Genomic DNA, 25,419 nt, shown 5'->3' with positions numbered 1-25,419 from the left:
AATCCTGAGGTAAAGTTAGAGTCACTGCTGAGGCTGATAGATCCTGGAGGGTGGAAATCAAAACTGACAGAGAGGACAGCAAACCCAGAGAGCAGGGAGACTAATCACCACATGTGTGCAAGGGTTTCACAAGCATTCTCTACTTGCCAACTTCTCTAACTTGCCAACATATAAAAACACACAGGAACCTGAGACTTAAATTGAACACATTTTGGAAAAATTCCCTTTCTTACATAAGGTAGCTTTAGATGTAAAACCAGTACAGGTACTATGCAACTCTCTGTATGCACTGCCATGGGAAGCTTCTGTTTGATGAAAGGAGCAACTAGAACTTAAGGCCAAGATACCAATCTCAAAAATGTTGAGAATCTGTTAAAGGCAAAAATAATCAAATAAATTTACTTTGTCTACTCTCTATCTGTATCCCAGATTACATCTACATCTTTATATATCCTTATCTTAAATACAGAGTGTCCAAGGACCCTAATTCAGTGACAACCTCTGTTCAAATTATAATGGTGAACACAGGAGAGAGAAAAAAAATAAAAAGGGAAACAATGGAGACACTTTCTAAAAATAGAACAGCAGACAAGGGAAGAGAATTACAAATTTCAAGGCCAAGGTTCTAATTAAAAATGAAACAAAATATATTTAAACAGCTAAAAATAACAGGTTGTGATTATATGGAATGACAAGTCAGAAGAATTCTTGGCATTAGGAAAATCCAAGCAATGTAGGTACTCCAGAACCTACAAGAGCAATGTAAGCAGCTTCTGTGGCTAATTAGCTAAGGCTCTGTGCCATGTGAAAGCAACTAAATGGTTTCTTAATGAGACCTGGCCTCTTAATGAGACTTGAGATCTGCCTTTCCAGAGAGAATAAATCTTACTGGATCTGAGTGGTTTCAGGCATAACTCCACCAACTCCTTTTTGACAGGACAGGAATTTCACAAGCTAGGGAAAAAAAACAAACCCGTTTACTAATAAAGGAGGAATAAATTAATTAACCACAGGAAAAAATATTAGGGGTTGGCAAAACAAGAGGATCAGCATTTTTGATCACTTTGAAACTCAAGAGTAGACAATTGCTAAAAGATTTTGTGTGGTTCAAACATGAAAGAACTCAGGGAAAACTGCAATTGCCAGTGGAACTCCTCTCACCTTTCGATCACAGATGCTCTAAAAAAAAGGAATTTCTTTCTCCTTATTGAAAGAATACTTTAATTCATCCAACCCTAAATGAGAGATCTTTGTGTCTGAAGATCCTTTTTGTAACAGATAACAATTCATCAAAATAAACTGGCTTTGTGAAAACTAAGAGGAGGTTTTCAAGAATCCTAAATTGCTAATGCCATCTTCTGGCAAAAAAAAGGCAGAAGACTTTCAGTCTTGCAACAGCCAGCATCTCCTCAGTTATTCGTTTGTTCACTCATGAGAATAACATGTCATGGGGCAGAAAAACATACATTCTTCAGTGTGGTATCTTCATATCAAAACCTAGGCCTTGTTCCCCATAAAGATATGGATAGCTTCACTGAAAACAGGGTTGAGATGAAAGACTAGGACTTCTTGAAATAGTTGAATATAATGTATTTTGAGAAAGAGGTGAGTGTGGAGGTAAAATTCTCCATGTGCACCCAGCCTGACACCTCTATGGGGCAAACATGAGTTCTCTACAACTTGTTTCTTATGCCAAGATGTTTTAAAAAGATCTTAAAAGGCTTCCAGATGCTGGTAATGTGTGAGTGCTTATTGCAAAAAAGCATTAGAATTATATATAAAAGGGACCAGCTTAGCCACAGAATTAGATTGCAGTTTGTCATAAGAGAACTCTTCCTCAGCTTCAGTATTAAAGGGTTGTCAATGATCATAAAGCTGATGAAAAACAGAAAAGTCAGATGTAAATAATAAAAAGGAGTGGTTATATTTTTCTGTCCTGAAGGGAATTAACTCACAACAAAATTATGCTCTAGGAGCTGACTCTCCATTTTAAAATACTTTTAATTATTAATTACCTCTTTCAGAAGATCTTGTCCTTCTCAATGCACTTTTCAAGGTGGAGGAAAGGTCTTCGAAGGAGCTTGGTGAGTGTCAATCACTGCGTATAAAATAAATGATGTTAGAGCCCCATAGAGATTATTTTAAGAATAAAGCAGCCTAGAACCACTATACCTTGATCATTATTAACTTCTGATTTATTAAAGATCTCAGGACCCGATTCATTTGAGTAACTCTCACATCTCCTGTTATCCCACTCATATTAATCTGACAATTTTAGATGATTTAGAGTGACAGTTTTAGATTTAGATGATTTCCTGAGTGTCACCACTGAGAGAGAACACAAGTGTTATTATATCTGCTCTTTAAACTAGGGAAATAAAGTGAAGAAATCTTACATGACACTCCTACAAATGCAAACGATACATTTTGTCCTGCAAATAGGCTAAGGTAATCACTCTGAATCATGAAACCTGGCCTGATTATGACATAATTTTATAAGTCAAGATTTTCAAGTGTATTTGATAAACACATATATTGTTAATCAGCATACAAACCATAACCACCACCTTGTTTTCTGTGTAAACCATTGTCCTCTACAAGTACCTTATAAAAACAGAACTTAGGAGCTTTAAAAGTTTGTAAATGTGTGTAGCAGGTGGGTGTTTTCTCCTGATAGCAGCTACAGCAGCACACTGTACTCACTATTTGCAACTATTTTACCCCAAAAAAGACTTCAGCACTTCATCACAGCTTCTGCTCATGCCAAAGAATTTGCAGTTTTCTTGAAATACAGAAGCAAAGAATGAATAGGGAAAAGGGAAAGGTGTTAATTCTTGTCACTACCCATCCATCTTCATTCCTTATTCATTTGAACATTAAGCTCTTTTTTTAAGGTGATCCAAAGCCAAATCTGATTTAACTCTCCAGAAGTGAATGGCTAATTTGCTTTCCCAGAGCACCACACAAAATGCTTTACCTTTAATCATTCTGACCCATTCCATGGGAATTAGGGCATTCCTGTGAAGAACAGGGAGCTGCACTTCTTTAAGCTCCACATTAAGAGATAATCTGTTTTGTAAAATGAGCCCAAAATTTTATTTTAATGCAAAAGGTGGGGATCTATGAAGCCGTGGTTGACGTTGCAGCAGATCCCTTTGGAAGATCATAGGATTACTCCACCCTGCACGTAAACAGCAGGGCTTTAAACATTCCACTGCTCCTTGGAACAAGTGTTCAGCTGTTTTGAAGCTGGACACTGACAATAGATAACCACTTACAGCTTCAACACAGCAAAAGTAACTGGAGAGGAGGAAAGGGTTTTATTACTAAATTGTTTTAAAAGCTATTTTACAGCTGGAGCTTGACACAGGTCTGCTGCTTGCAGCTACAAGTAAGAAACAGTGGTTTCCTTTGCCGCTGACATACCTTGAGGAAGTTAATAAAACAATTAATGTCATTAAAACTGCCTTGCAAACAACTAAATATTGGGGATTATTTTGTTTCCCCAGAAAGTATTTCAGAGTATTGTGTTGCTCTATCCATACTAATCACTGTCAATAAAATTGGCTGACAAACAAACAAGTATTGGAGATTTTTTTTGTTTCCCCACAAAGCATGTCAGAGTATTTTATTCCTCTCTCCATACTAATTATAGCCTGGTGACCTCAGCAGAAGAGGCCCCATCCTGCAGCTGATCCCGACAGCTGCCAGGAACAGCTGCATGGGGAAGGGGAAGCGTCCAATTTTGGGATACTGAGTATTGGAAGTGTCCAATATTCAACCACGTGCCGAGAAAATAACCCACGAGTTATGGCAGGGCGCCAATTATTTGAAAACCGTGCCTGAGCTCATCCTCCCAGCAGGGTCCACCAAATGCCCCTCACGGTTTCTTTTATAATTTCAAAGTTTTACTTAAGTTTTAAAATATACCAACATAAAAATATATATTTCATACATCTTATGTAAAATATATTAAAATATATTTTAAGTAGTAATTAAGTATTTTATATTTTTTACATATTGTATATAAATATGTATTTTTAATTGCAATTACATATTTTACGTGGTATATAAACTAGGTGCTATCTGTAAAATATATAAAATGCATAATTGAAAAATATTTTGTAATTATAAAAATGTAGCTAAACAAACCGCCACGCGTCCGGACTTGCAGCGCGTGTCTGAAGGGGGGACATGTCTCATCCTTCCCGGAGCTGTCCCACCACGGCTTTTCCCCCGTCTAGAGCCCGGTAGGGCCGGTCAGGGCGATGTCCCTAGAGCCCTCCCTGACCCAGCTGTCCCCGTCCCACCAGGGCTGGGGTCCCCCCTTCACTCACCGGCCGCGGCGCCGCTCGGCGGCGGCCATTAAGCCGCGTCTCCATGGCAACAACGCCTTTCCCGCTTCAAACGCCCGCGCGCAGCCTCGCGCGCACAGCCAGCCAATAGCGAGAGGGGAGAGAGGAGGGTAGGGCACCTCCCGGCCGCGAGAGGCCAATCCAAGGCATTCTCGGGTGTGGGGGCGGGGCCTAAGGGGAGGCTGGAGGGCGGGACGAGAAGGGGGTGGCTACCGGCCGAGGCGCTGCCGCTACGATTGGTTAATGCTGACGCCAATCGTGCGCTGGTTCCCACCCACTGCCGGACCCGGAAGCAGAGGTGAGGGCGGGGGTCCATGGTGGCCGCTGTGGGGGTGACACGTGTGCCCAGTCTCGGTGTCCCCATCCCCGGGCACGGGGGGGACCCTCTGAGGGCGGCAAGGAGGGGGCAGGGCAGCGGGGCCAGGCGCCGGCGGAGGGGCCCCGCGGGGATTTGTCCTTGTCCTTCCCGGCGCGCACGGGAGGTGGTGCTGGTGCCGCGGGGGCCGCAGAGGGGTGTTGTCCTTGTGGTGGCTGAACCGAAGGAAGTAGGCAGGAGCTAAAGGAAGCGGTTGAAGTGGTTGACCAAAGGAGATGAGCGTCCCCCCGGGGCGGGGTTGGTGGCGAAGGGCTCCGTGCTCTGGTTTCCCGTGTTGGGAGCTTCAGGTCTCACAATGCCGCTCTTGGCGTCCCCGCAAAATACAGTGCTCTGAAAAATTATTTACTGATCTATGCGTCTCTTTCGGAATGCAAAGCTTTTCCTGTAACTGGGAATCTGCCAAATTTGTAGCGTGGCTTACTTATGTCCATTGCTTCTTTTTCTCTATAGGACTACTCATGCTGGCTGCGTAGCTTGTTGCTGACAATATTTATCACTTAAGAGGTGTGTTCCTTATTGTTTACATCAAACCAGTGCTTAACAGACGTGCTGAGAAACTTTTAGTTTTGTATGACAGCCTTATGTCTAGGTGGGACAGCAGAAAGCCTGTCCTTTGTCATTCATTTTCTCAGCTTTGCCCCGATATCCTGAGGAGTTCTGTGCTCCAGGGAAACTGTCCAGAGCAGTTATTTCCATATGCCAGTTCCAGTAATGGTGAGGTATTACCTCTGTGCAGGGCCTTTGCAGTTTTGCAGTGGAAAAGTTTCAGAGTGTTAATCTGTGGCTTTCTTTTTGCTTTGTAATTTTGTTCCCCTCCCTGCAATGTGGTGTGTAATTTATCAGCAACAAAGACGTGACATGCAGGTCATTTTTCATGCTTCTTGATCACAAGGGAAATTTTTTTACAATTCAAAGGTGGCTAATAATATACAATTTAATTCTATAGTAACTTCCAAGGGGTGGACAACTTTTTTTGCTGTGCTGAGATCTGTTTGCTGGCTGAATAGAGCTGGTCTGTTCGAGCCCCGTGTTTTGTGCTGTTCCACAGCTCCTGGTGCAGCTGGCAGAGGGGAATGGCTGTGAGAGCTTGTGGCTTGATCATCTTCAGGAGGCTGCAGCCAGCACCATCCTCTAAGGTCACTGACAGCATCGAGTACCTCCTGCTGCAGACATCCTACGGGAGCCACCACTGGACCCCGCCCAAAGGTGATTTCTGTTGTGGTGACACTGCTGGAGGTCATTGGTGTCAGGCTGCAGAGAGGATTTTGGCTGAGGTCAGTTTAGAGGGGCAGTCACCCCCTGGGAGTAGCTGCTGGCTGTGCTGTTTGTGTGATGGTGCTCCTGACACAGCTGAGGGGGCAGTTCTGAGGCTGAAATCCTCTGCAGGTTGTGGCTGTACCGAGTGTTGGGCACAAATGATTTGGGTTGGGGCAGGGGGTGCCGCCCAGCCCAGCTCCTCAGGTGTCTGATGTTTCTGGAAGGGTGTGCACACGACTGAAGTGAGCTGATGAGGGGATGTTCTGCCTTCTTTCTCGGGTCTCACTCTTTGCCAGGCACCTGTGGTGTGGCCAGTGCAGGATTGTTTGACCCATCAGAGTCTGCAGGGCTGTGGTCACAGTCTGCAGGAAGGCAGGCTGAAATCTGTAACAGAGCACTTTAATACACTGTTCTAAGGAGATGCAGGAGATCGTTAATGAAGATCACTTGCCTAATGCAATAGAGATGAGAGGGACAGATAGGAGAATTCACCTTGCCAGCTGTTCTTGGTCATCAGTGAGGCCTCAGAGTAGAAAACAAACCCTGTGTCCCAGGACAGAGCAGCGCCTCCTCCATAAAGGCACATTGCAGAGCCAGTGTTTGGTAGTACACAGTCACAGCCCTGGTACCAGGAAAAGTGCAGCACAAAAGTACTTCAGGTTCCCTAGAGATCTTCTTGCTGCTTTTTCCCACCTGAGATTTTTTCCCCGATAGTTTTTCCTTCTTATTTTGTAAAATGTGTCACTTTCAAAGCATGGTGCAGCAGTTTATAAAAAAGAACTTGAAAACTGGAGGAAAAAAAATCTTTTTACAGTGTCAGTTAGGCTCTCCTACTGAGGGAAAGAACAAAACTTTCCAAACCTCCCCCTTTGTCTACTCCACCAAGAGCCTAAGGGAATTGAGTTTGCAGCCTAGTGGAAAGCTAAAAAAACATCTGCTGGGACATGATTGATTGTTGTGAGAAGAAATCCTTCTGGAAGGCTCCCTGGGAACACAGTAATTCTGGACAAGTGATTTAAATTACTTGTAGGAGTCTTGGTAGGGAGCTAATTGTCTCATAAGCATACATCTCACACACCTAGGATCATGAAATAGTGTAGGGTGGGAGGGACTGTTAAAGGTTGTCTAGTCCAAGCCCCCACCAGTGGGCAGGAACATCCTCAACTAGAGCAGGTTGCTGGAGTCCCATCCCACCTGGATGTTTCCAGGGATGGGGCACTCACTGCTCCTCTGGGAAACTTGTGCCAGTATTTCGCCACCCTCATACTAAAAGCAAGTCTTCCTTGTCTGTAGTCTGAGTCTGCCCTCTCCTAGATGAAAAACAGGGGCCCTTCTCCTGTCACTCTGGGCCCTTTTCAAAAGTCTGTCCCTGATTTTCTCATAAACCACCACCCTTTAGGCACTGGAAGGGGCTCTCTTCTCCAGACTGAGCAGCCCCAACTCTCTCATCCAGAGGTCTCCACTCCCTGATTGTATCCATGGCTTCCTCTGAACTCAGTCCAGCAGGTGAATGTCCTTCCCTTGCTGAGGGCTCCAGGTTGATGCAGCATTGCAGGTGGGGTCACACCAGAGCAGAGGGGGAGAATCACCTCCCTCAACACACCACTTCAGATTTTAGAGATCAAAACCCACAATCTGATGGTGGTCTGTAATAGAAGCTTGGTATTGATTTGGGGGAATTTATTGAGGAGAAGCTATTCTATTTTATAATATCTGTGATAGGAGTGGACTTCCAAGGTAACCCTGGGATGTGCAGTGTGGTAACATGTATGTAATGTTGACACAGATTCCGTGGGGCAGGAGCCAGAAGGAGAAGTTTTAATTGTCTCTCAAAACGCACACAAAAGGCAGTTTACAGCTACAGCTGTACCTTGTTATTTTAAAAGTTCTCTAAGCTGTTGCAACTCTTATGGGATTAAACTGGACTTGCTTGGATCCCCTCACAAGAACCTCATCAGCCTTATCTCTGCCCCTAGGACTGTGACTTTGCCCTAGCTGAGGCTGATGGGAAGGGGATGTAGGGTTCATTTTCCTTCTCAGTCTATTAGAACTGCACCAGTGGGAACAGGTGGGAGGATCTGAAAGGATCTGAAAGCTGTGGTGTGTGAGGTGCTGCCTGCAGTCCTTTTTCTGCTCTGCAGGTAGACTGTACTGCACAAACGTGGCAACTTACTGAGCCTTGACCTGAGGTTATCAACAGGTATCAAATGCTGTTTTCTGCACACTGGCTGCTTGAAAGAAAAGTGCATTTTATATCGGAGGTGATGTCTGGTTGTAAGAGATGTTCACATTTTTGATACACAGGCAGGGAAGTGAGTGGGACCTGTTGCAAAGGCAAAACAAACTTCCCACATACCCCAGATGTGGTACTAAAAGGGCACTTTGAGTATCTGAGACCTGAGGAACAATTCATCTCTGTGATGAAATTATAGCTATTTGGAGCCAGCTACATAGAAAATAGACTGACACCAGGGACAAAACAGAGCTTAAACTTTTTTACCTCCCAAAATGTTCCAGCTCCTGCTATGTTGCTTTTTTGAGGTATTGCTTGGCTTGTTCTATTTCTGTTCTGGAGCTTTCATGAGAAAACCAAATCTGACATTTCTCAACAAAATTACAAATGGCTGGGGATGTGTTATATTTATCCTCTGTTTGTAGTGGCACCTCTCGTTCTGAGCAATGTAAAATAAATGGTGTGTCCTAGGAGAACTACCCAGCTGTTGAAAGGACTGGCTTTTAGACTTGTTGCTTGTTTCAGAGGGGACTATGGAAGAGGAGAAAATCCTGGGCTGCCTAAATGAAATGCACCTTTTAAATGGTACATGTCTGTGCCTGGTCCCGTTGTTTCTGGACTGTTGGCACAAGTAAGAGTTTTGCAGAATTGAGCCTTAAGCTTATGTGAGAGGACATGGTTGAGAGAGGATTGAGGGTCTCAGATGACTTGTCTCTGCTCTAACTGGATGAAGGAAAAATGAGGGACTCAGTCCTCAGTATAATCCAAGGTGGAACGTTATGAGTGTAGGGTGCTCCAGAAGTGGAGGGGAGGAGTGCGAAGAAAAGATGGCTGATGGAAATTTCAGGAAGCGAGGGATAAACAGTGATCCTAAAAGTCACAAGACAAAGATAAATCAAGACATAAGATCTGGAAACACAATCTCTCTTCTCCAATTTCCATTTCATCCTGTGTCAGCTACCATGTACTCTCATCTCTGCCTCCCAGTGTTTCCCGATTAAAGCAGAACGTGAGTTTCCTTCCTGGAGATTTACTTTTCCACCCTCTTGGCAGGCCACGTGGACCCTGGGGAGGATGACCTGCAGACAGCCTTCCGGGAAACACAGGAGGAGGCTGGTCTGCAGGCCAGCCAGCTCACCCTCATCGAGGGCTACAAGAAGGAGCTGCACTACCCTGTCCATGGCAAGCCCAAGACCGTCGTGTACTGGCTGGCAGAAATGAAGGACTGCAACACAGAAATCAAGCTGTCAGAGGAGCACCAAGCTTTCCAGTGGCTGAAGCTGGAGGATGCCTGCAAATTTGCAGAATATGAGGACATGCAAGCAATGCTGAAAGAAGTGCATCAGTTTCTGTGCTCCAGAGAATAAGTGGTTTTGTGAAGTATAAGGGGATTTCTTGACGAGACAGGTGTGCTTTTTATGTTTTAAACTGAAGGAAGAATTATATGGCTGCAGAAATGTAGATTTCTTTTTTTTTTTTTTTTAATCTGTAGAAATTCAGTGAGGATACAAGGAGCTTTTAAAGAGATTGTGCTTTTGTCTCTCCTAGCTAGCACAAAAAAAGCATAGTCTGATTGAACCCTAAGCCAGAGATGTCTGAATTGAACCCAAAGCTAACAAAAGACTTCCTCTGTCTCTGTCTCCTTTTCTTTTTCTCTTTTTTCCTCCTTTTTTTTTCCTTGAAGTGCTGAACAACCACAGGTCTTTTTGAAAAATCAAACACTTGATACATCTTGACTTGCTGATGTAAAGCTAGAAAAGTTGAGAAAATGAGCATATGGGGATTTTTAATAACAAAACGCTTACTGCAGAAGTCATACCTTGAATTTCAAATGAGGAAGCAATAGTTCTATTCCTAACTCTTCCAGTGATATGCAGTGATAACTTGTCAGATCATTTCAGGTCTTTTTTTTTGTATCATGAATTTATGTACATCCATATTGTACTGTTGTGAGAACATTTTCCACCCAGACAGTCTTAGTAAATGGTTGGGTACAGTATTTAAGTCGTAAATTGAAGTTCTTTTGCCTCTTTATTTTATTTTTTTTGATCTTTAACAGACACCTTAGCCACAGATTTTCCATGGGGTTGGAAAAGGGTATTTAATCCACTTTCTGCACAGGATATCCAAGCTTATGTGCAATCTATGTCTTTTTCATACTATCAGTACTTCTACTTCAGTACCCCCTTTTGTGGTAGCAGACATTACTAATGTTGGTACCAGTGTGACAGGAGTCTTTTGTGTGTCACTCCATTATCTTCCAGTGGAGTTATTTAAAATTACATATATTTATATTTTCAAAAAAGGGGATGCACTATAAGGAGGCTTTTATATATAAATATGTATGTATATATACACATAAAAAACTTCAGTGCTCGTCCACATTACAGTCAGGCTTTATTTTGATTATGAACATTTCCTTAGAAGTGTTCCGCTCAGGTGGTGGCAGAGAGTGTAATAACCAGTGAGAGTGGGAGAGGAGAGTTAAAAGCCTGTGCAGCCTCAGTCTTGGTTTTTCATTATTGTTCGAGGTACCATTTAATCAGTGCTGTGTAAACAATGGTGTTGCTGCCTTCCTGTTTATGAGCAAGATTAGCATATTAAGCTGGAGTTTGAGAGTCATTAACAAGTCATCGGTTCTGCCCATTCAGCAGTAATGAGCGCAGGCACTTGATGCTTTGGAAAACACATTAGCTCAGCTCCAAGCCAGTATCTCCTTTTTCATGGCACTGCTCACGTAGTGCTCCCAAAGCCTGTCAAGGTTTTGGAGGGTGACCAGTGCTGTGCACTGTGAGGTGATGTGCTCCTTGGACAAAATTGCAAGGGGTGTAACTGTGATCATGGGTCAGGCACTGTGTGTGAATTTTAAGTGATTTATGTACAAAATGTATGCCCACAAATTTTGTGAGTAAATTGATTCTTAAACATTTTTTGATCCCAGAGTCTTTGAGTTTCATTTAAAGTAGAAATGTTGGAAAGTCAGAATTTAACTCTGATTCTTGCTGCTCCCTGGTGAAGAAAGAGTTCTTCCTCTGCCCATGTCTAATAGTAAAATATTTTCCCAAGGAGCATCTGGGAAACCCTCCAGTAAATAATTGTGGAATAATCTGCCTGGCAAAGATAATTGTTTCCAACCTCTATGATATTTATGCCCTAAACCAATAGGGCTTGGTGGGTTGTTTTTTTAAGACCAGTAAAGTTTTTGGTTATAATAATATCTTATGACAGTAAACTTTTTATAATTTAAAAAGAAAAATAATTAAAAAAAAACCCAAAACCAAACAAACAGCCAGAAATTTTAAGATGATTAAAAAACCCCAGAGATTTTAAATTCCCTGGAGAGACCTTACTTCTACTGTAGGTTAAATAAAACCAAACTCAAGAGAAATCCAAGCTACACTGAAAGAGCAGAACAGCTTAATTTAGGTCAAGTGAAAGGCACTGCTCAAGTAAGAGACGTGAGGATACTGTTTCCCTTGCTCTACTGAACAAATGCACTGACACAGCTCATACTTGTGATTTCCTGGTGTTATTGTTTCTTTCTCCACATAACTCTTGACTTATAGCCATGATTACATCATCTCAGAATCAGAGAGAAAGAAAGCATACATTCATGAATATTAGGAAAGCACTAAGGCATTGCAGATTTCACTGAGAAAAGATCAGGATTGAGTGTGATAGTCGCAGGTAATTTTGCTCAAACAAGAAGTGTAAAGGCTGAAAACAATGTCTTACTCCTATCTAAAAGAAAAAGAACTGTATTACTGCTCTGGTGGAGCAGTGTATCTATTCATTGACTATTCCATATGATTATAGGAAATCAGAGACTGAAGCTGGAATAAAGTGGCTCTATATGCAATATCCCCAACAAGCATGACCGACATTTCTTGCCAGTCTATATAATAAAAGAGGATGTGTGTTATAATAAGGTTTAGTACATCCTAAATATGGAAAAGTTTTGAGAGACACAGGATGTCTCAGCAGGGCTCTTGCAGTGATGCAGACAGGACCGTGGAGTGCTACCTTTTAAGTTAGAAAATGACTTGCTGTTACTTAATTGACAACTTAGTGGGGATGAATATTTTGGCAGGTATCTGGAAGAGATTTTATAGAAGGCAGTGCTTATTAATTACATTCTCACACTGACAATGTAACTGATGGCCTTCTGTGACTATTGGCAGCTAGTTTTATCTTAAAAAGAATTTAAGGATCATCAGGGCTTTTGCTTTTTTACCTTTTGCCTTGTCTTCAAAGATTCACTTTTTCATATGCTCAGTAACTCTAATTTTGATTCCATGGGCAGTTGCAGCTGGAAGAAATCCCAGCTTCATTTAGGAAAACCTGGGGTTTCTTGTGGGTTAAAGCAGTTCTGAAATTGCTAAGCAGCATATGCCTATACAAACCAACCAATCTACTCTGCTTGCTTCAGCCCTCGTCCTGTGCAAGAAGATTGTACTCAAGTGTTTAGAAAAAAACCCCAAACTGTGCTTCCTGTCAAAACAGCGAGGGCAGGGAGGAGATAGCTGTGGTGGCAGCTTTCCTGGTGGGAACAGTGACACGGGAGGGAACAAAAGCTCTGTCATTCTGGAGCTAGTCCACTTGGTAATTGATGTTGTCAAAAAGAGGAGTGACAGTCCCATCTTTCCACTCGATGAGGATCTCTCCGTGCCTCAGGGAAGGGGAGCGGGATGGCGGCAGGTAGGGCTGGGGGTGGACCCCTCTCCGCAGCGGGGTGGGCTCCCGCAAATCAACTCTGCTGCTGTGGGCTGGAGAACTCTTCAGAGCAGAGAGGATTTTCTTCTTCCTAAGAGAAGAGAGAAGAGAGTGTAACTGCAGCTGTCTGTCACTTGGTTGCTTCTCCCCGTCAGCAACTGTAATGGCACTTCCTTCAGGAATGGCACAAGATGTGCAGGGGAGGAGGAGCCAACATCAGTGGCTGCGTTTGGGTGGGTCAGTGATTGGGATGGATAAACAGGGTGGCAGGGAGGAGAAATCCCCAAGGGTGACACATTGGTGACCAGACCCATCTGTTGAGAGCCAGCCACATCAGGTGTGGAATGGAGAAGGGTGCCAAGACCAAGACTCTTGTTTTGAGATGTTGGAGTTTTTCTTTAAGATGCTGTTCATGGCAAAGCCAATGAACCTGACTCTCACTTACTTGTTGTAGTGAACATTGAGTGTCAGTATTATTAATCCCAGTATGAAAGCCAAGGGGCTGAGGACCAGCATGGCTGTCTTCCAGTTTGTGCCTGAAAGGGTATCAGAGAAAGCATCACATGTTTGCTGTACATATCCCTGTTCTTATGCAATAGCCACAACTGCCACAAAAAATCACCTGTAATGTCCCTGAAAAACGCCAGATAACAGGAAGAGTGTTTTATCTACAAGATCAACATCTTACAGCTGCTTTTACACTGCACAACATCCTCCTATTGAAAGTGGCCGCAAAAGTTTTTCTTTCTTGCTATGAAGACAATAGTATCTCATGCTTCTCCACTCTGCATCTTCCTGATACAAAGGAAGAAGGGCTAGGAGGAAGCAGTAGTGTTAGCAGCTGTCTGATTTTCATGTTTTTTACTTTTTTTTTTATCACAGGCCTGTGGAGATTTAAAAAGAGTCTTTTTGACAGGTAATTTTGTGCCCTCATTCCCTATTGAGCATCCTCAGCAGTACCCCAGGGAAATGTATCTCTGTCACAATGGGAAGGACAGAGGCACTGATGAACCTTCATCTGCCTGGTCCCTTCCTCCTCTGGCTGATCCTTAGACCTACCTGCAAGCCTGGCCCCAGTGTTTTTCCCCCGATTTCCATGTTTCTTGGAGTGGTTGTGGGATGGATCTAGTGAAAGAAGCAGAAAGACTCTGATTAGCAGCTTCCAGTTGGACCAGGGGTCCAGATTTCTCATGAGGCTTCACTGTAACCACAAATCCCTTTTGTATGGGACCCAGAAAGGAAAAGGAAACTTTACTGTCACTTGGTGTTCCCCAACCACAAATAATTTTTGCTCCTAAAACAGTGGGTGGCTGTGCCTCCAGGTTAAGCCTGTATCACTGCACTGCTTGCCAAGGGAAACTCCTCAGCATGTTGGGTGAAAGCACTCAGTGGTACACATGGAAATTCTTCAGAAATCCTCAGGTACTCTTCCACCACTGAAAATAGCTGAGTAACCTCAAAGTGCTGCCCACACTTTCCTTCCTGCTGTTCTCACTTATGCATTCAGAAAAGTGCTCACCCTCGTTTGCTGGGAGCTGTGCCTGTTTGGTCTTTTCTGGAGACACTGTGCTGTTGAACTTGTTAGCCAAAGGGGGGTCAGTCAAGCTCACAGAAGACTCTCTGTCCACAGCATCGATCTTTGACGAATCAATGGTTTTAGCTTGGAAGGAAATAAAGCAAAGATCTGTGTGATTATCGTTTACTTTTTGTACAGGAGCCTGGATGTGCTCATTGCCCAGCAAGGAAAAGGAACCCAGCCCTGCTGGTTTGGTTCTCTGCCCTGGAGGGTGAGAAGGATGTGGTGCAGTAGCAATCACCTCCTCCTGTGCATCAGGGGCTTTCAGCTGTCTCAGATTTTAAAGGTGAAATGAACCTCTCAGGATGGAATCAACAACCAAAGCAGAGCTTGTTTTCTGGTGGTAGGTGTGGTCATGGGTTTTAGAAGTATGAGTGCAACACCAGCTGTTAAAGGATGATGTGTGAGGAAGAGGCAAGTGGAAAAATCACAGCTGTTGACAACACTGCAGATATAAAATTGGGATCCAAAGGGTTATAAGTAGGCCATACCTCCTGCAAGGCTCAATACCTTCCTTTGCCCTCCAGTCCTGCTGCAGAGTAGGGTGTGTGGGCAAACAGCTGCTGCTGGAGGGGAGGCTGTGTGAAGTTTGGTGTCAGCAATTCACCCCTCTGCTGCAATGGTGCATATGCCAAGACCAAAAACTCTGTGACTTCAGGGCTCCCTGCTGCCTACCCAGACCCCATCGCATCCTGTGGCATGAGCACCCACAGCACAGCTACACAGGTGTAATTTATTGAGCAGATAACCCACCAAAGTATAAGTTATCTGTTGATGATCAGGTAGAAGTTGGATAAGAAATGCCTGAACAAATATATAGGACTTTGGTGCTGTTAGTGAGTAGTCAGAGGTTCCCTCCAGCAGACTGAACCATGGGATTGATAGGAAAATTTTGACTTTGTGTGAGACACACCGAGTAGGCACAGCCTAATTCAAAAGCTGCTCTGTGTTTACCCTCACAGCCTTATTTAGGGATCCTGGCTCCAAGGCAGCCCTGGGCTGCCAGGAGCATTGCCTTGGGGAATGAAAAGGCTCTTTTCACATGCTTTTTTCCCATATCTTAAATGTTCCACGCATTTCCTAGCCTATATTTAACTAGACTATTATGGTATCCAATTTGTATGGTCCATATTTAACTTAATGTTAAACAAACACTAACACTTGTAACTATTGTGATAATTACATGTTGACCTTCTAGTTGGCTAATTAAAAACCTTGAGGGGAAAAAGTCCATCTTCTCTACACACGACAGCCAAAGCAGCTGATGTATCTCTTTTTATTTCAAATTAGATACAGTGTCTCAGTGTCAAAGGTTCTACTTATAATCCATCTGTTTATGCCAACTAGACACATCACATTTTCTCTTTACTCATTTCTACAGAGCTCAAAATCTCATTGGGTCCGTCAACCTTAAGGTAAGGAGTAGCCTCCTGTTAGGGAAATAATTTTCCCTGAGGAATGTTGGGAACTTTATCATCTACAGAGTGGACTAACACATAAAAACCATTACAAACACCAGGTGATTTTGGGTCTCTGAGTGCGAGAAAGGAGGGGAGAGGAGGAGAAGAGGAGGAATGGAATGTGATTTTCAGGTCTCAGTTCTGCACACAACTTTACAAGAAAAGTACCAAAACCCACATTTATTTGCAGGAAGGACTTAAATGAAAGTGGGAAACAGACTGGACCATGAACTATCAGTGATCAGCAGTGGGCTTCACTGGGCACATAACAAATGATCACAGCCACATCTTGGTAAAATGACCACACCTGGTGTTTGGTAGCCTTATGTCAAACCCCTAAAATTGTGACAAGACCAGGGATTTTGCCCTTTCTGTGTCCCATCTAAGACAAACGCCAGTGAACACTGGTGAAAGCAGTTTGGATTCTCTTCAGCAAAGGCCAAGGCCATAATTGGTCCCTATAAACCCCATTTTTAATGATTTTTGATGTCATCTTCTGGGATTTCCTAATGCAAAGGGAGGGCAACACTTAAGCTCCCTCCCACTACCTGCTGTGTTCACCAGTGTCTTTATGGCTACACTGGGCACCAGCAGCAAGGTTCACTGAGGGTAATGAGAACATGGAATGAAGGTTACAACTAGATTTCATTAGTGACAGGTGTACTGTTGGGGTGTCACAGAAGAGAACTTTAATTTCAGAAACTGAAGCAATAATTTGTGATACAACTGCTTCTCAATAATATGTGTAAGTTTAAAAGAAGTTTTCAGCTGCCTCCAGTTGTTTTACCAAAAAGGACATTTCAAAATAGCAAAAGCTCTTTTGAAGTCCAAAGTGCCTGACTTTGGGAGACTTCCTTGGGTGTTTTGTGCTTGGGAAAGCAATTTCCACTATTCTTAGCTGTGGGCACCAATTCAGAAATATTTTGCCCAAATATTTGCGTGTCCTCAGAAATGCAGCTGGGTTTTGGAGACCTGATCGTGTAAGGTTTCGCATGCTTCTGGAAAAGACTGAACAGCCACTACTGGAAACCAGTGGTGCCAGGTAATGGGGTTGAGCTGGAGCCGTTTGGTGTTTCCCCTGGTGGGGCCGAAGTGAACATGAGTTAGAATGACATGTGCAAGCCTTGTGTTAGATGGCTTGGATGACATGAAAGTTAGATGTTATCTGACACTAAATCTACCTCCTCTTACTTTCATAGATCCACACTCGTGTGTCTAGAGCTCGTTGTGTTGGTTTGCTGGGCCTCCCAGCTGCTGTCCGGGCAGCAGCACAGACGGTTTCATCTGCCAGCGTCTTCCACCTGCTGAACTTGTCCTTCTCCCTCGAGACAAAGACCTTGTGGCCTCCCTCCTTGGTGCCAAGGTGGAAGCCCAAGCTCTGCAGAGTCAAGTGTCCCTTCCTGCTGCAGGACCATGCCTGGCGTTCCCAGTCTCCACAGGGCTCCAGCTTGACCAGGGCGTTCTGGCGCATCCTGTGTGCAGACAGGCAGCGCCCCGTGTGCAGGCTGATGATGGTGCCTGTGTCAGGGTCCCAGCCCCACCTCTGCTGCTGGGAGTGCTCCTTGCAGCTGGCCAGGCTGATGCTGTTGGTCTCCTGGGAGGCACGGATGCACTTTTCCAGCCGGGTGTTCCTTATGAGGAAGCCTTGTCCCTCTGCTACTGCGGTACAATCAGAGCAGGGTTCAGTACTGTGCACTAACACATCCCTTTGTAAATACCCTGGGGGAGGCAAGATGTAACCCACCAGTCCTTTCATGGATGGGCATGCCTGGATAAACAGTTCCCACAGCTTCCTCATTTCCTGGAATGACATTTCTTTGAAAAACAGGAGCGTGCGAATAGCCATGTGTCACCCTGGTTTTTTAAGATTTTCTTAAGCCTTCTGATGTTGACATTCTTGTCGTGAACTTTATCACACGCTTTCTGTAAATAACCCATTGTTTTGTCTTCCTTTATGGAGGAGGAGAAAATTGATGGACTGTTAGTTTGTCCAGTGTGATTGGAGAGGCGTCACTGTCACCCTCCAGTCTGCTGTCACTTTTGGAAAACTATAAATCTTGGAGTCAGAAAATAAACTGCCTCTTTTTTCATTCACCTTGAGAACAGTGGTGTACTTGTGTTCTTTCATGTCCAATAGTGACAGCCATGAGCAATGCTAGAGGAAAGTAGCTGTTATGTAACTAATGAGGAAAAACATCCTTGCAACTTGAATGATTATATCAAATATCTGCCTGTATATATATATATCTATATGTATTGAATTCAGTACTTCAATTGTTTTAACTAGGTAGCCATCCTCCCCTCCCTCCAAACGAATTAGTTTGAGGGATCTTTTGCCCCTATCCGAGTCAAATCTTTCTTATAAAAGAGCAGTTGAAATCCCCCTTGTGCTGTTCATCTGAGGCGAACTAGGCCACCTTGGGCTACACTTTCTATGAAGTGGCTTCTGGAGGTATTAAAGCAGTGCAGGGGTAAAACCATACCCCACCAGAAGTGTGTAAGTATCTGGCTGAGGCAGCTCATGTGAGTATTGACATTATCTTGGATTTAACACACCTGACATTGGTCTGTGCGCCTTAGGAACAAAAGTACCACTTTTAAAAATCCTTTAGTAAGAGGGAGACATTGCAGTTGTCCCACAACAAACGCACAATTTGAAGCAATTTCTGTAATTGCTTGTTGCTTTTAAGAGCAACAGGTCCCAACATCTCAGATGATTTAGGATGGATATCACATTAGCTGAAGGATTGCCACTGTTTTCAGTATAACTTCATCAGGTGTGGCCTGTGAATATCCTGAGCAAAATGTTAAGTGCTAAACCATCCACCAGTGCTGCAGGAGAACTTTCTGCTGTGTATTTTATGCCTGAGATAGATGGATAGAAATAGAAGTTTCAAATTTATGGACATTCTGAGAAATCTTTTAATAACAACACATTACAACTCCCAGCTTTTACAGTGACTTTTTTTCCTCTCTTTTCCCCAGGAGACAGAATTATAAAAGCCTCATGGGCATACAGTACTGAGGAAGCATAAAGAGGACATAGAAAAGTGATGTTAGGCAAGAACTCTGATTTTTATCTAAACTATTTCTGCAGAGTTTCCCCTCCCAGATGAAAAAAAAAACCGCCACAACAAACCAAAACAATACTGAGCCAATACAAGTATTTGGCTCAATACCTGAGAAGATTTGTGACAGTATAAACAGAAGCTGCTACACAATAACAATGGTATAAACAGTAGTTTAAAGGAGCTCTCATGTTTTTCTCTCAGGAAATTCTAGGGTTCTGCTAGATTAATAATGCCTTGGGGCTGTGTAAAGCAGAAACAGCTCAGGGCTTTCTGCTCAGCCTGAATGCCTGAGGAGAGGAGCCAGAAACCACAGTGCTTCTCCACCAGCTCTGAGATTGTCTGATCAATGTGTCTGCGCTGGGATGTTGACTTGCATGGACCTGTGATAGCCACCAATCCAGACAATTCCTGCCAGGCCAATGTATCTAAATGGAAATTAAATTTCTGGGCTATCTGTGGGCAACTTGTGAGTCCTGTTCTTTTTAACCCTTGCTGAGGGCTGGGTGGAGGTAAGATATTCAACGCATTTTGGACTTGAGTTTCTGCCAGCCTCTAAAGGCAGGAGAAATGTCTCATAAGTAATTTCTCTTAAACTTTAGGAAATTGAAATGGATTAATACAGTCCCCCCAGCCCCACCCCACCCTCGTCATTTTTCCCTAGGATGTGGAATTCAGGATTCTCACATCTTCGCTTCAGCTTAACTGTGAGAAATCCATTTCCAAAGTAATAATTTGAGACGTGCGTTACAATGTAACAGGGGAATATGACAACTGTGCTGGGTCAGATAAAACATCTGCTGAGCCCAGGATCCTGTCTGCAGCACTGGGCCATTAACATCTGCCCATAGAGGAAGAGGGTAAGAATCAGACAAGTAAATAGCTCACTCAAGACAACAAGATGCCAGTGCCTCCTTCCAAAAATCACAGAACCACAGATTTGTTGGGGTTGGAAGGGACGACTGGAGATCAAACAGTCCAATCCAGCCAACACAGGATCACCTGGAGCAGGCGACGCAGGAACACATCCACATGGGGTTTGAACATCTCCAGATAGGGAGATTCCACAACCTCTCTGGGCAGCCATTCCAGTGCTCTGTATCAACTAACTCAGACAGTATCACTGGGTATTTATGGGTAAAATGGTTTTGCCCACTACATTTTTCAGCTCTGAAGTTCTAAGAAAAATATCATTTTGTTGCTCCATTGGTATCAGAGCTCCTTCTGCAGTTTCACAATGTCAACTTAAGTTTTGATTATTCTTAATTACTTTGTGGCATCAGCAAGCTTAATTACTTCATTATTCATCCCTTCTGATCTTTCTGAGCACCTTCTGATACTATCACTGCTGTGATCATGTCAACTTATTCCACACCTTTGTTCCAGCCTGTGGGCTAGGTTTGTCTCCTACTCCATGAGAATGGAGTTTCTTAAGGGCCTTGGTGGAAGATTCTTATCATAAGCCTTTTGCAAACACTGGCACAAGACCTTGATCTGCTCAGCACATTTATGTTCTTACTGATACCATCATGGATGTCAGGCATTCCCATTACAAAAGCTGCATTGACTTTTCTCATGTTTATCTGTCTGTAAATATTCTTCTTTGCTTCCACTGACTTGCCTGATGCTGAAATGGAGCCTAAGGACCTGTGTCTCCCTAGGCTGTGCAAGGATCCCTCTTAAGAGGGATATCATACGCTCCTTAAACATTTTTTAATGTCATCTTTAGTTTTCTGTAACTCAAAAGACATTTGGGCTGGTCCTTTGCTGCAGATTATTTATCCTTTTTTTTTTTTTTTCCCCATAAACTTCCTCTGTTGCCAATTCTGTCTGATAACACTTCAAACTTCAGAGTGACTGCCACAACCTCCCTGACCATGTCTGAAGGGAGCACTACAGCCAGTAATCCATTCAGCCTTCCTACACTGCCTTACTTTGGTCAACCTGCTTGCTTTTGTGCCAGTTATTTACTGACCTCCTGACCCCCACCAACTTCCTGCTTCAGATAATGTTTGAAAATTTTTGCTGGCAGTTTTTGTATTCTCTCTCTAGGCTGCTCATCCAGGTCTTTTCCTCATATGTTTTATTACAGGTTTTATTATTAATCATGCCACAATCTTTGCTGTATTTTCTTTTCCTTTCTTGGCAATGACTCTCCATTTGAAAATTTTGGGTATTTTCATTACACTTAGAAGAGTGCTGCTGTTTGACCCAGCAGGAGCTATGTGTTTTGCCCGCTGTGGAGTGCCTGATGTTTTCTGTTCCCCTGTAAACAATCACCATGTTTGTTACCTGCAAACATTGCAGTTACATGTGACTGCCAGCAGCCATTGGTCCTGCCCCACATCTAAACCTGGAGGATGTTTGCTTTGAGGCACACATCAGGCACCAAAAATCTTTACTCAGGAGACAAAATGACATCCCAATTCCCGCTGTCCAGTGGTCCTACAAATAAGGCCATGAGCTCCAACATTTTAAAGAATGTTAACCTGGAGGAACCAGAGCATCCGACGTACTCCCTGAGGATGGGACTCAGCGCCTCTGGAAAATGCCAGCCTTACCCACAGAGTCCAAGTAGATGCCTGCTTTGGGCTGCTCATACTTGAGCACTTTGGCCTCTTCATATTTTTAGGAACAAAATAAACAATTTTAGCGAGGCTTCTTGATGCCAGCTCATTTGTCCTATGATACTGACACTCTGTCTGGTTACAAGATAGAAAAGCAAGCAAATACAGGCCCCTGCTTTTCTGCAGCATGGCCACCCTTGGGACATGCTGTTCCATGTAGGATTAGGGGCAAAATCCATGCAACATTCCTAATTAAGGTAATGCCACTGAGAAAGCCTTGGTTACCAGTAATCCCAGTGTGACTGGGAAAGTTTCTGCTGTTTCTAAGGATTGCCTGTGATGTCTTGATCAAAGACATTTGCAAATAGTTTGGGGTGGCTTGGCCCATTTTTTTTCCCAACCACTGCTGCTTTCTTAAGAATATCTTGATTTTGGTTTACCAACAGGGTTTCATATCTTTCCACATCACTGCAAGGTCCACTTTTGACCAAGTGGACCTTGGTCAGCGAAGGCCTCTAAGGGAGCAGAGCAGCCATAGGAAAAGAAGGAAGGTTTTGACATGGAAAAAGAAAATCTATAAATGATAGGAAGCAGGGGAGGTTGGTGAAGTCACCACAAAGCTGATGCAAATGGGGAAAACCAGTCCCTGGGGTGGGGATATGATGGGTGTCTACAAAATCCAGAGAGGTCTGGAGGAGATGGAGAGGAGCTGACTGGTCAAGGACTGATCCTGGATGGGACAAGGGGTGCCAAGGGAAGGCTTGCAGTGTGCAGGAAGTGCTTGTGCACCCAGGCATTGTGTGCTGCTGCTGGGGAGAACCTGCACAAGCCAAGGGAGAAGGTCTGGTGGCTACTGAAGACTTAAATGCATCACAGACAGGAAATCCCCCAAGTGAAAATTAGTTGGAGGCTGGAAAAGTTAATGTGGGAGCAGAATACAAGCTTGGCCTTTCTGCCTCCTCAGTGCAAAATGCTTAGGGCTGCCTTTTGAGGTCAGGGCATCAGGGGTCAGGGCCAGCATTACCATGGATTTGAGGGAGAGGAGAGTGGCTCCCAAGATATGGGATCAGGCCAAGATGCCAAGCACAGACACCACAGCCTCACGCCCAGTGCCTGGGGGTCCAGAGTCAGTGTTAAATGCAGTTTTATTTCAGCAGTTTTCTTTCTGTGCATGTAGGCACAGATCCTGCTGGTGCCTGACTTCCCACCGCCCAGTGCACCTCATGGGGTCACCATTAGGTCTGGCTTTTTAACAAAACTTTTTACAGAATCACAGAGTGAACTAGGTTGGAAAAGACCTTCGAGATCATCAAGTCCAACCTGTGACCTAACCTAATGCCTCCTCATCAACTAAACCATGGCACTGAGTGCCACATCCAGTCTTTTTCTAAACACCTCCAGGGATGGTGACTCCACCACCTTCCTGGGCAGCCCATTCCATTGCCCAATCACTCTTTCAGTGAAGAACTTTTTTCTGATGTCTAACTAATTTTTGCCTCCTCTGCTTGCAGGTACTTTCTAAGGGAACAACTGTCAGAACCAGCTTAGGAAATTCCAGGATTTCCAGTTTTCAGCAGGAAACCAACCCCTCAGAGGTCTGTTGAGAGCAAGAATCTCTATCCTGCCAGCAGCCCTAAAACTCAGCAGCTCCAGGCAGGAGGGGATGGGGAAAAGCTGCCACAGGGGGATTTCAGCCCCAAGCATGAACATGTTTGTGCTCTGTGCTTTGAGCTTCATTGAGCATTGCCAGGCATTGGGAAGATGAATTCCTTTCTGCAAAACAGTGGTGGTTTTATTGTTTTATTACTGGTCTGGCTGAAATGCAATGGCTGATCATGTTTGCACCAAAAGCATTACACTAGAAAGGAAATCAAATACCCTGTGATCCTCCATACTTTACTAATAAAACAAAACCATGTGGATTGCGTTGTATGGCAGCAGTAAAAATCACTTTATTCTAACATCAGACAAGATCCTACCTTAGAGGCAAAGGAAGAGCAACACCCTGAAGGCTGTTCTGCTCTCTTTGCATGCCATCATGGTATAATCTCCAGATCCTAACCAAATCTCCTCCAACTTTTAAAAGATGCGTGTGCATCATCACCCCTTACCACTACAGGGACATAGCCTCAGCCTGGGGCTTAACAAAGTGAGAGATTCTGTTCACTTTAATTGGCAACTTCTGATGTGCAGAAAACAGCAGTAGATGGAGGAGAAGTCAAACCTGTAGGAGCACAAACCTCTCATATTATGCAGGTGCAGAGCAAATTGAGAAGGTAACTTCTCAAATCATTCCAGGGAGCACTCGGTTGTGCAGCAAGAAATGGAAAGAAGCTGGTCAGAGATGCCAGTCTGAAGTTTGTCTTTCAGGAACAAACGTCCCAGCTGGGCAGCCCAAATAGTTGTGGTCCTCCGGTTGAGGGATTTTGAACAGCTCTGAGCGTGTAACCTGTAAAACTGCAGGGCTGTTCTCCTTGCTGCTTCAGGGACTGAAGGAGCCTTGAAGAATTTCAGTGATTTTTATCAATGAGTCACTTTCAACCTGACATCTCAGTCATAGCAGCAAAATAAAAAGGCTTATTAGCTCAGGGACTTTTCCCGTTTTTAAAGAAAATTTATTCCTCCTGATGTCCTTGATGGGATTGGTGAGACCATGGTAGCACCACTCCTGGGAAACTGTTCCTGGGTAGCACTGCCCCAGATCTCTGGGATGATGCTCAGCAGGGACTTCTGCTTTTTGCATCTACCCATGCACATCAAACCAGGGCTGCTTGGGTTTGAAATACTCCTATGCATGGGCAGGATACAGGATTGGAGCAACCCCAGAAAGCAGCTGAATATCAACACGAGCTGCTACCAAGTTTGCTCCATGGAGGTGAGCAGTGCAGACTCTGCAGCTCCCCAGCACATCCCACTCCCAGCTGACCACCACAGGAGCAGGACTAATACTTCTGCACTTCCCACTACCCTCTCCCATGCTGCTACCATGGTCTGAGCTCACTCACTTCTGCTGGGAAGGAGCAGCTGGGACCGGGAAGAACATTAGTGCTTAGGAGGTCACTTAGTGCCTGCCTCCCTCCCTGAGCAGGTTTATTCATCCTCTACTCTCAGCAGCTTAAAAGCACTTTATAAAAGCTGCCGGCATGATGCCACAGTGTCCCTGGCCCAGCCACCCCAGCACCTTGCCAGCCTGTCCCTCACTCTTCTGTACCCCTGTGTTTAATCCCATTTAAATGCTGCCCTGAAATCTGCCTGTTGGCACCTGTTCTACAGCTGGTGGGTTCTTGAGCTTTGCAGCCCAAGCAACAGTTCAGCAGGAAAGCAGGTTAAAACCCAGGAGGCAGCTCTCTTCCCACTTTACATCTACCCCAAAAGAGGAGAAACTTACCCTCAAGCCAGGGAAGGAGGCAAATGCAGCCCAGGCTCAGCCTGAAAAGCTCCATGATCTGCCAGCACAGCAGCAGACAAAGAGCCCCCAAAGCCTCTTGCCCACGAGGAGTGCCAGGCAGCTCACTTTTACCCCTTTCTCTGTCATTCACAGCAGAAAAACCCTGCTGGGAAGAGAAAAACTCTTTTGTCTCAGCAGTGGAGGCTTGGCAGCTGGCTTATCAGCAAAGGATCAGCTCGGAGACACAGTCCTGCTCAGCAGTTGTCCCTTAGGAGAAATCATATGACGAGCCAGGCTGGGGGGGACGGACGCTGGACCGGGATGCTCGCGGCCGCCTGGCTCGGCTGCCTAGCAGCAGTGATTGCTCCCAGCAGTGACAGATGCATGCCAAGCAGGCTGGCTCTGCCTTTGCCAGGGCTGGGAGCA

The 25,419-nt window shown here is 44.3% G+C and overlaps 2 protein-coding genes across 4 annotated transcripts; one reads left to right on the top strand and one right to left on the bottom strand.

Annotated features, from left to right (window-relative positions):
- The first annotated feature begins 4,606 nt into the window (after nt 1-4,606).
- Nucleotides 4,607-11,212, top strand: NUDT2 (nudix hydrolase 2). 3 transcript variants are annotated; one of them, XM_030969482.1, is made up of 4 exons: nt 4,621-4,653; nt 5,182-5,235; nt 5,780-5,937; nt 9,275-11,212. In XM_030969482.1, the coding sequence occupies exons 3-4, from the start codon at nt 5,805-5,807 to the stop codon at nt 9,586-9,588; spliced, it is 447 nt and encodes a 148-aa protein (XP_030825342.1). In that variant the 5' UTR covers nt 4,621-4,653; nt 5,182-5,235; nt 5,780-5,804; the 3' UTR covers nt 9,589-11,212. The 3 variants fall into 3 exon arrangements, with proteins under 3 accessions (XP_030825344.1, XP_030825342.1, XP_030825343.1); XM_030969484.1 differs by lacking the exon at nt 5,182-5,235 and having other exon boundaries at nt 4,607-4,653; XM_030969483.1 differs by lacking the exon at nt 4,621-4,653 and having other exon boundaries at nt 4,993-5,235.
- A 687-nt stretch (nt 11,213-11,899) lies between these two features.
- On the bottom strand, nt 11,900-25,088 carry LOC115915803. The gene is made up of 6 exons (XM_030969481.1): nt 24,994-25,088; nt 17,162-17,629; nt 14,454-14,594; nt 13,994-14,059; nt 13,380-13,470; nt 11,900-13,025 (listed from the first exon to the last, which is right to left on the bottom strand). Exons 1-6 carry the CDS (start codon nt 25,046-25,048, stop codon nt 12,812-12,814), a joined length of 1,035 nt encoding a protein of 344 aa, XP_030825341.1. The 5' UTR covers nt 25,049-25,088; the 3' UTR covers nt 11,900-12,811.
- Between the last annotated feature and the right edge of the window lie 331 nt (nt 25,089-25,419).

Source organism: Camarhynchus parvulus, chromosome Z (genome assembly GCF_901933205.1).
Source record: "Camarhynchus parvulus chromosome Z, STF_HiC, whole genome shotgun sequence".
Taxonomy (NCBI): Eukaryota; Metazoa; Chordata; class Aves; order Passeriformes; family Thraupidae; genus Camarhynchus; species Camarhynchus parvulus.
The sequence above is the reverse complement of the archived record's forward strand: the minus strand, read 5'-3'. Positions and strand labels throughout refer to the sequence as shown.

Bases quoted from the DNA above. Each gene is read 5' to 3' on its own strand.
- LOC115915803 (XM_030969481.1), bottom strand. From the start codon at position 25,048: ATGGAGCTTTTCAGGCTGAGCCTGGGCTGCATTTGCCTCCTTCCCTGG. The intron at 17,630-24,993 runs GTAAGTTTCTCC...ATTGTACCGCAG, and splicing joins CCTCCTTCCCTGGCTTGAGG to TAGCAGAGGGACAAGGCTTC. The intron at 13,471-13,993 runs GTAGGTCTAAGG...ATACCCTTTCAG, and splicing joins CACTGGGGCCAGGCTTGCAG to GCACAAACTGGAAGACAGCC.
- NUDT2 (XM_030969484.1), top strand. From the start codon at position 5,805: ATGGCTGTGAGAGCTTGTGGCTTGATCATCTTCAGGAGGCTGCAGCCA. The intron at 5,938-9,274 runs GTGATTTCTGTT...CCCTCTTGGCAG, and splicing joins CCACTGGACCCCGCCCAAAG to GCCACGTGGACCCTGGGGAG.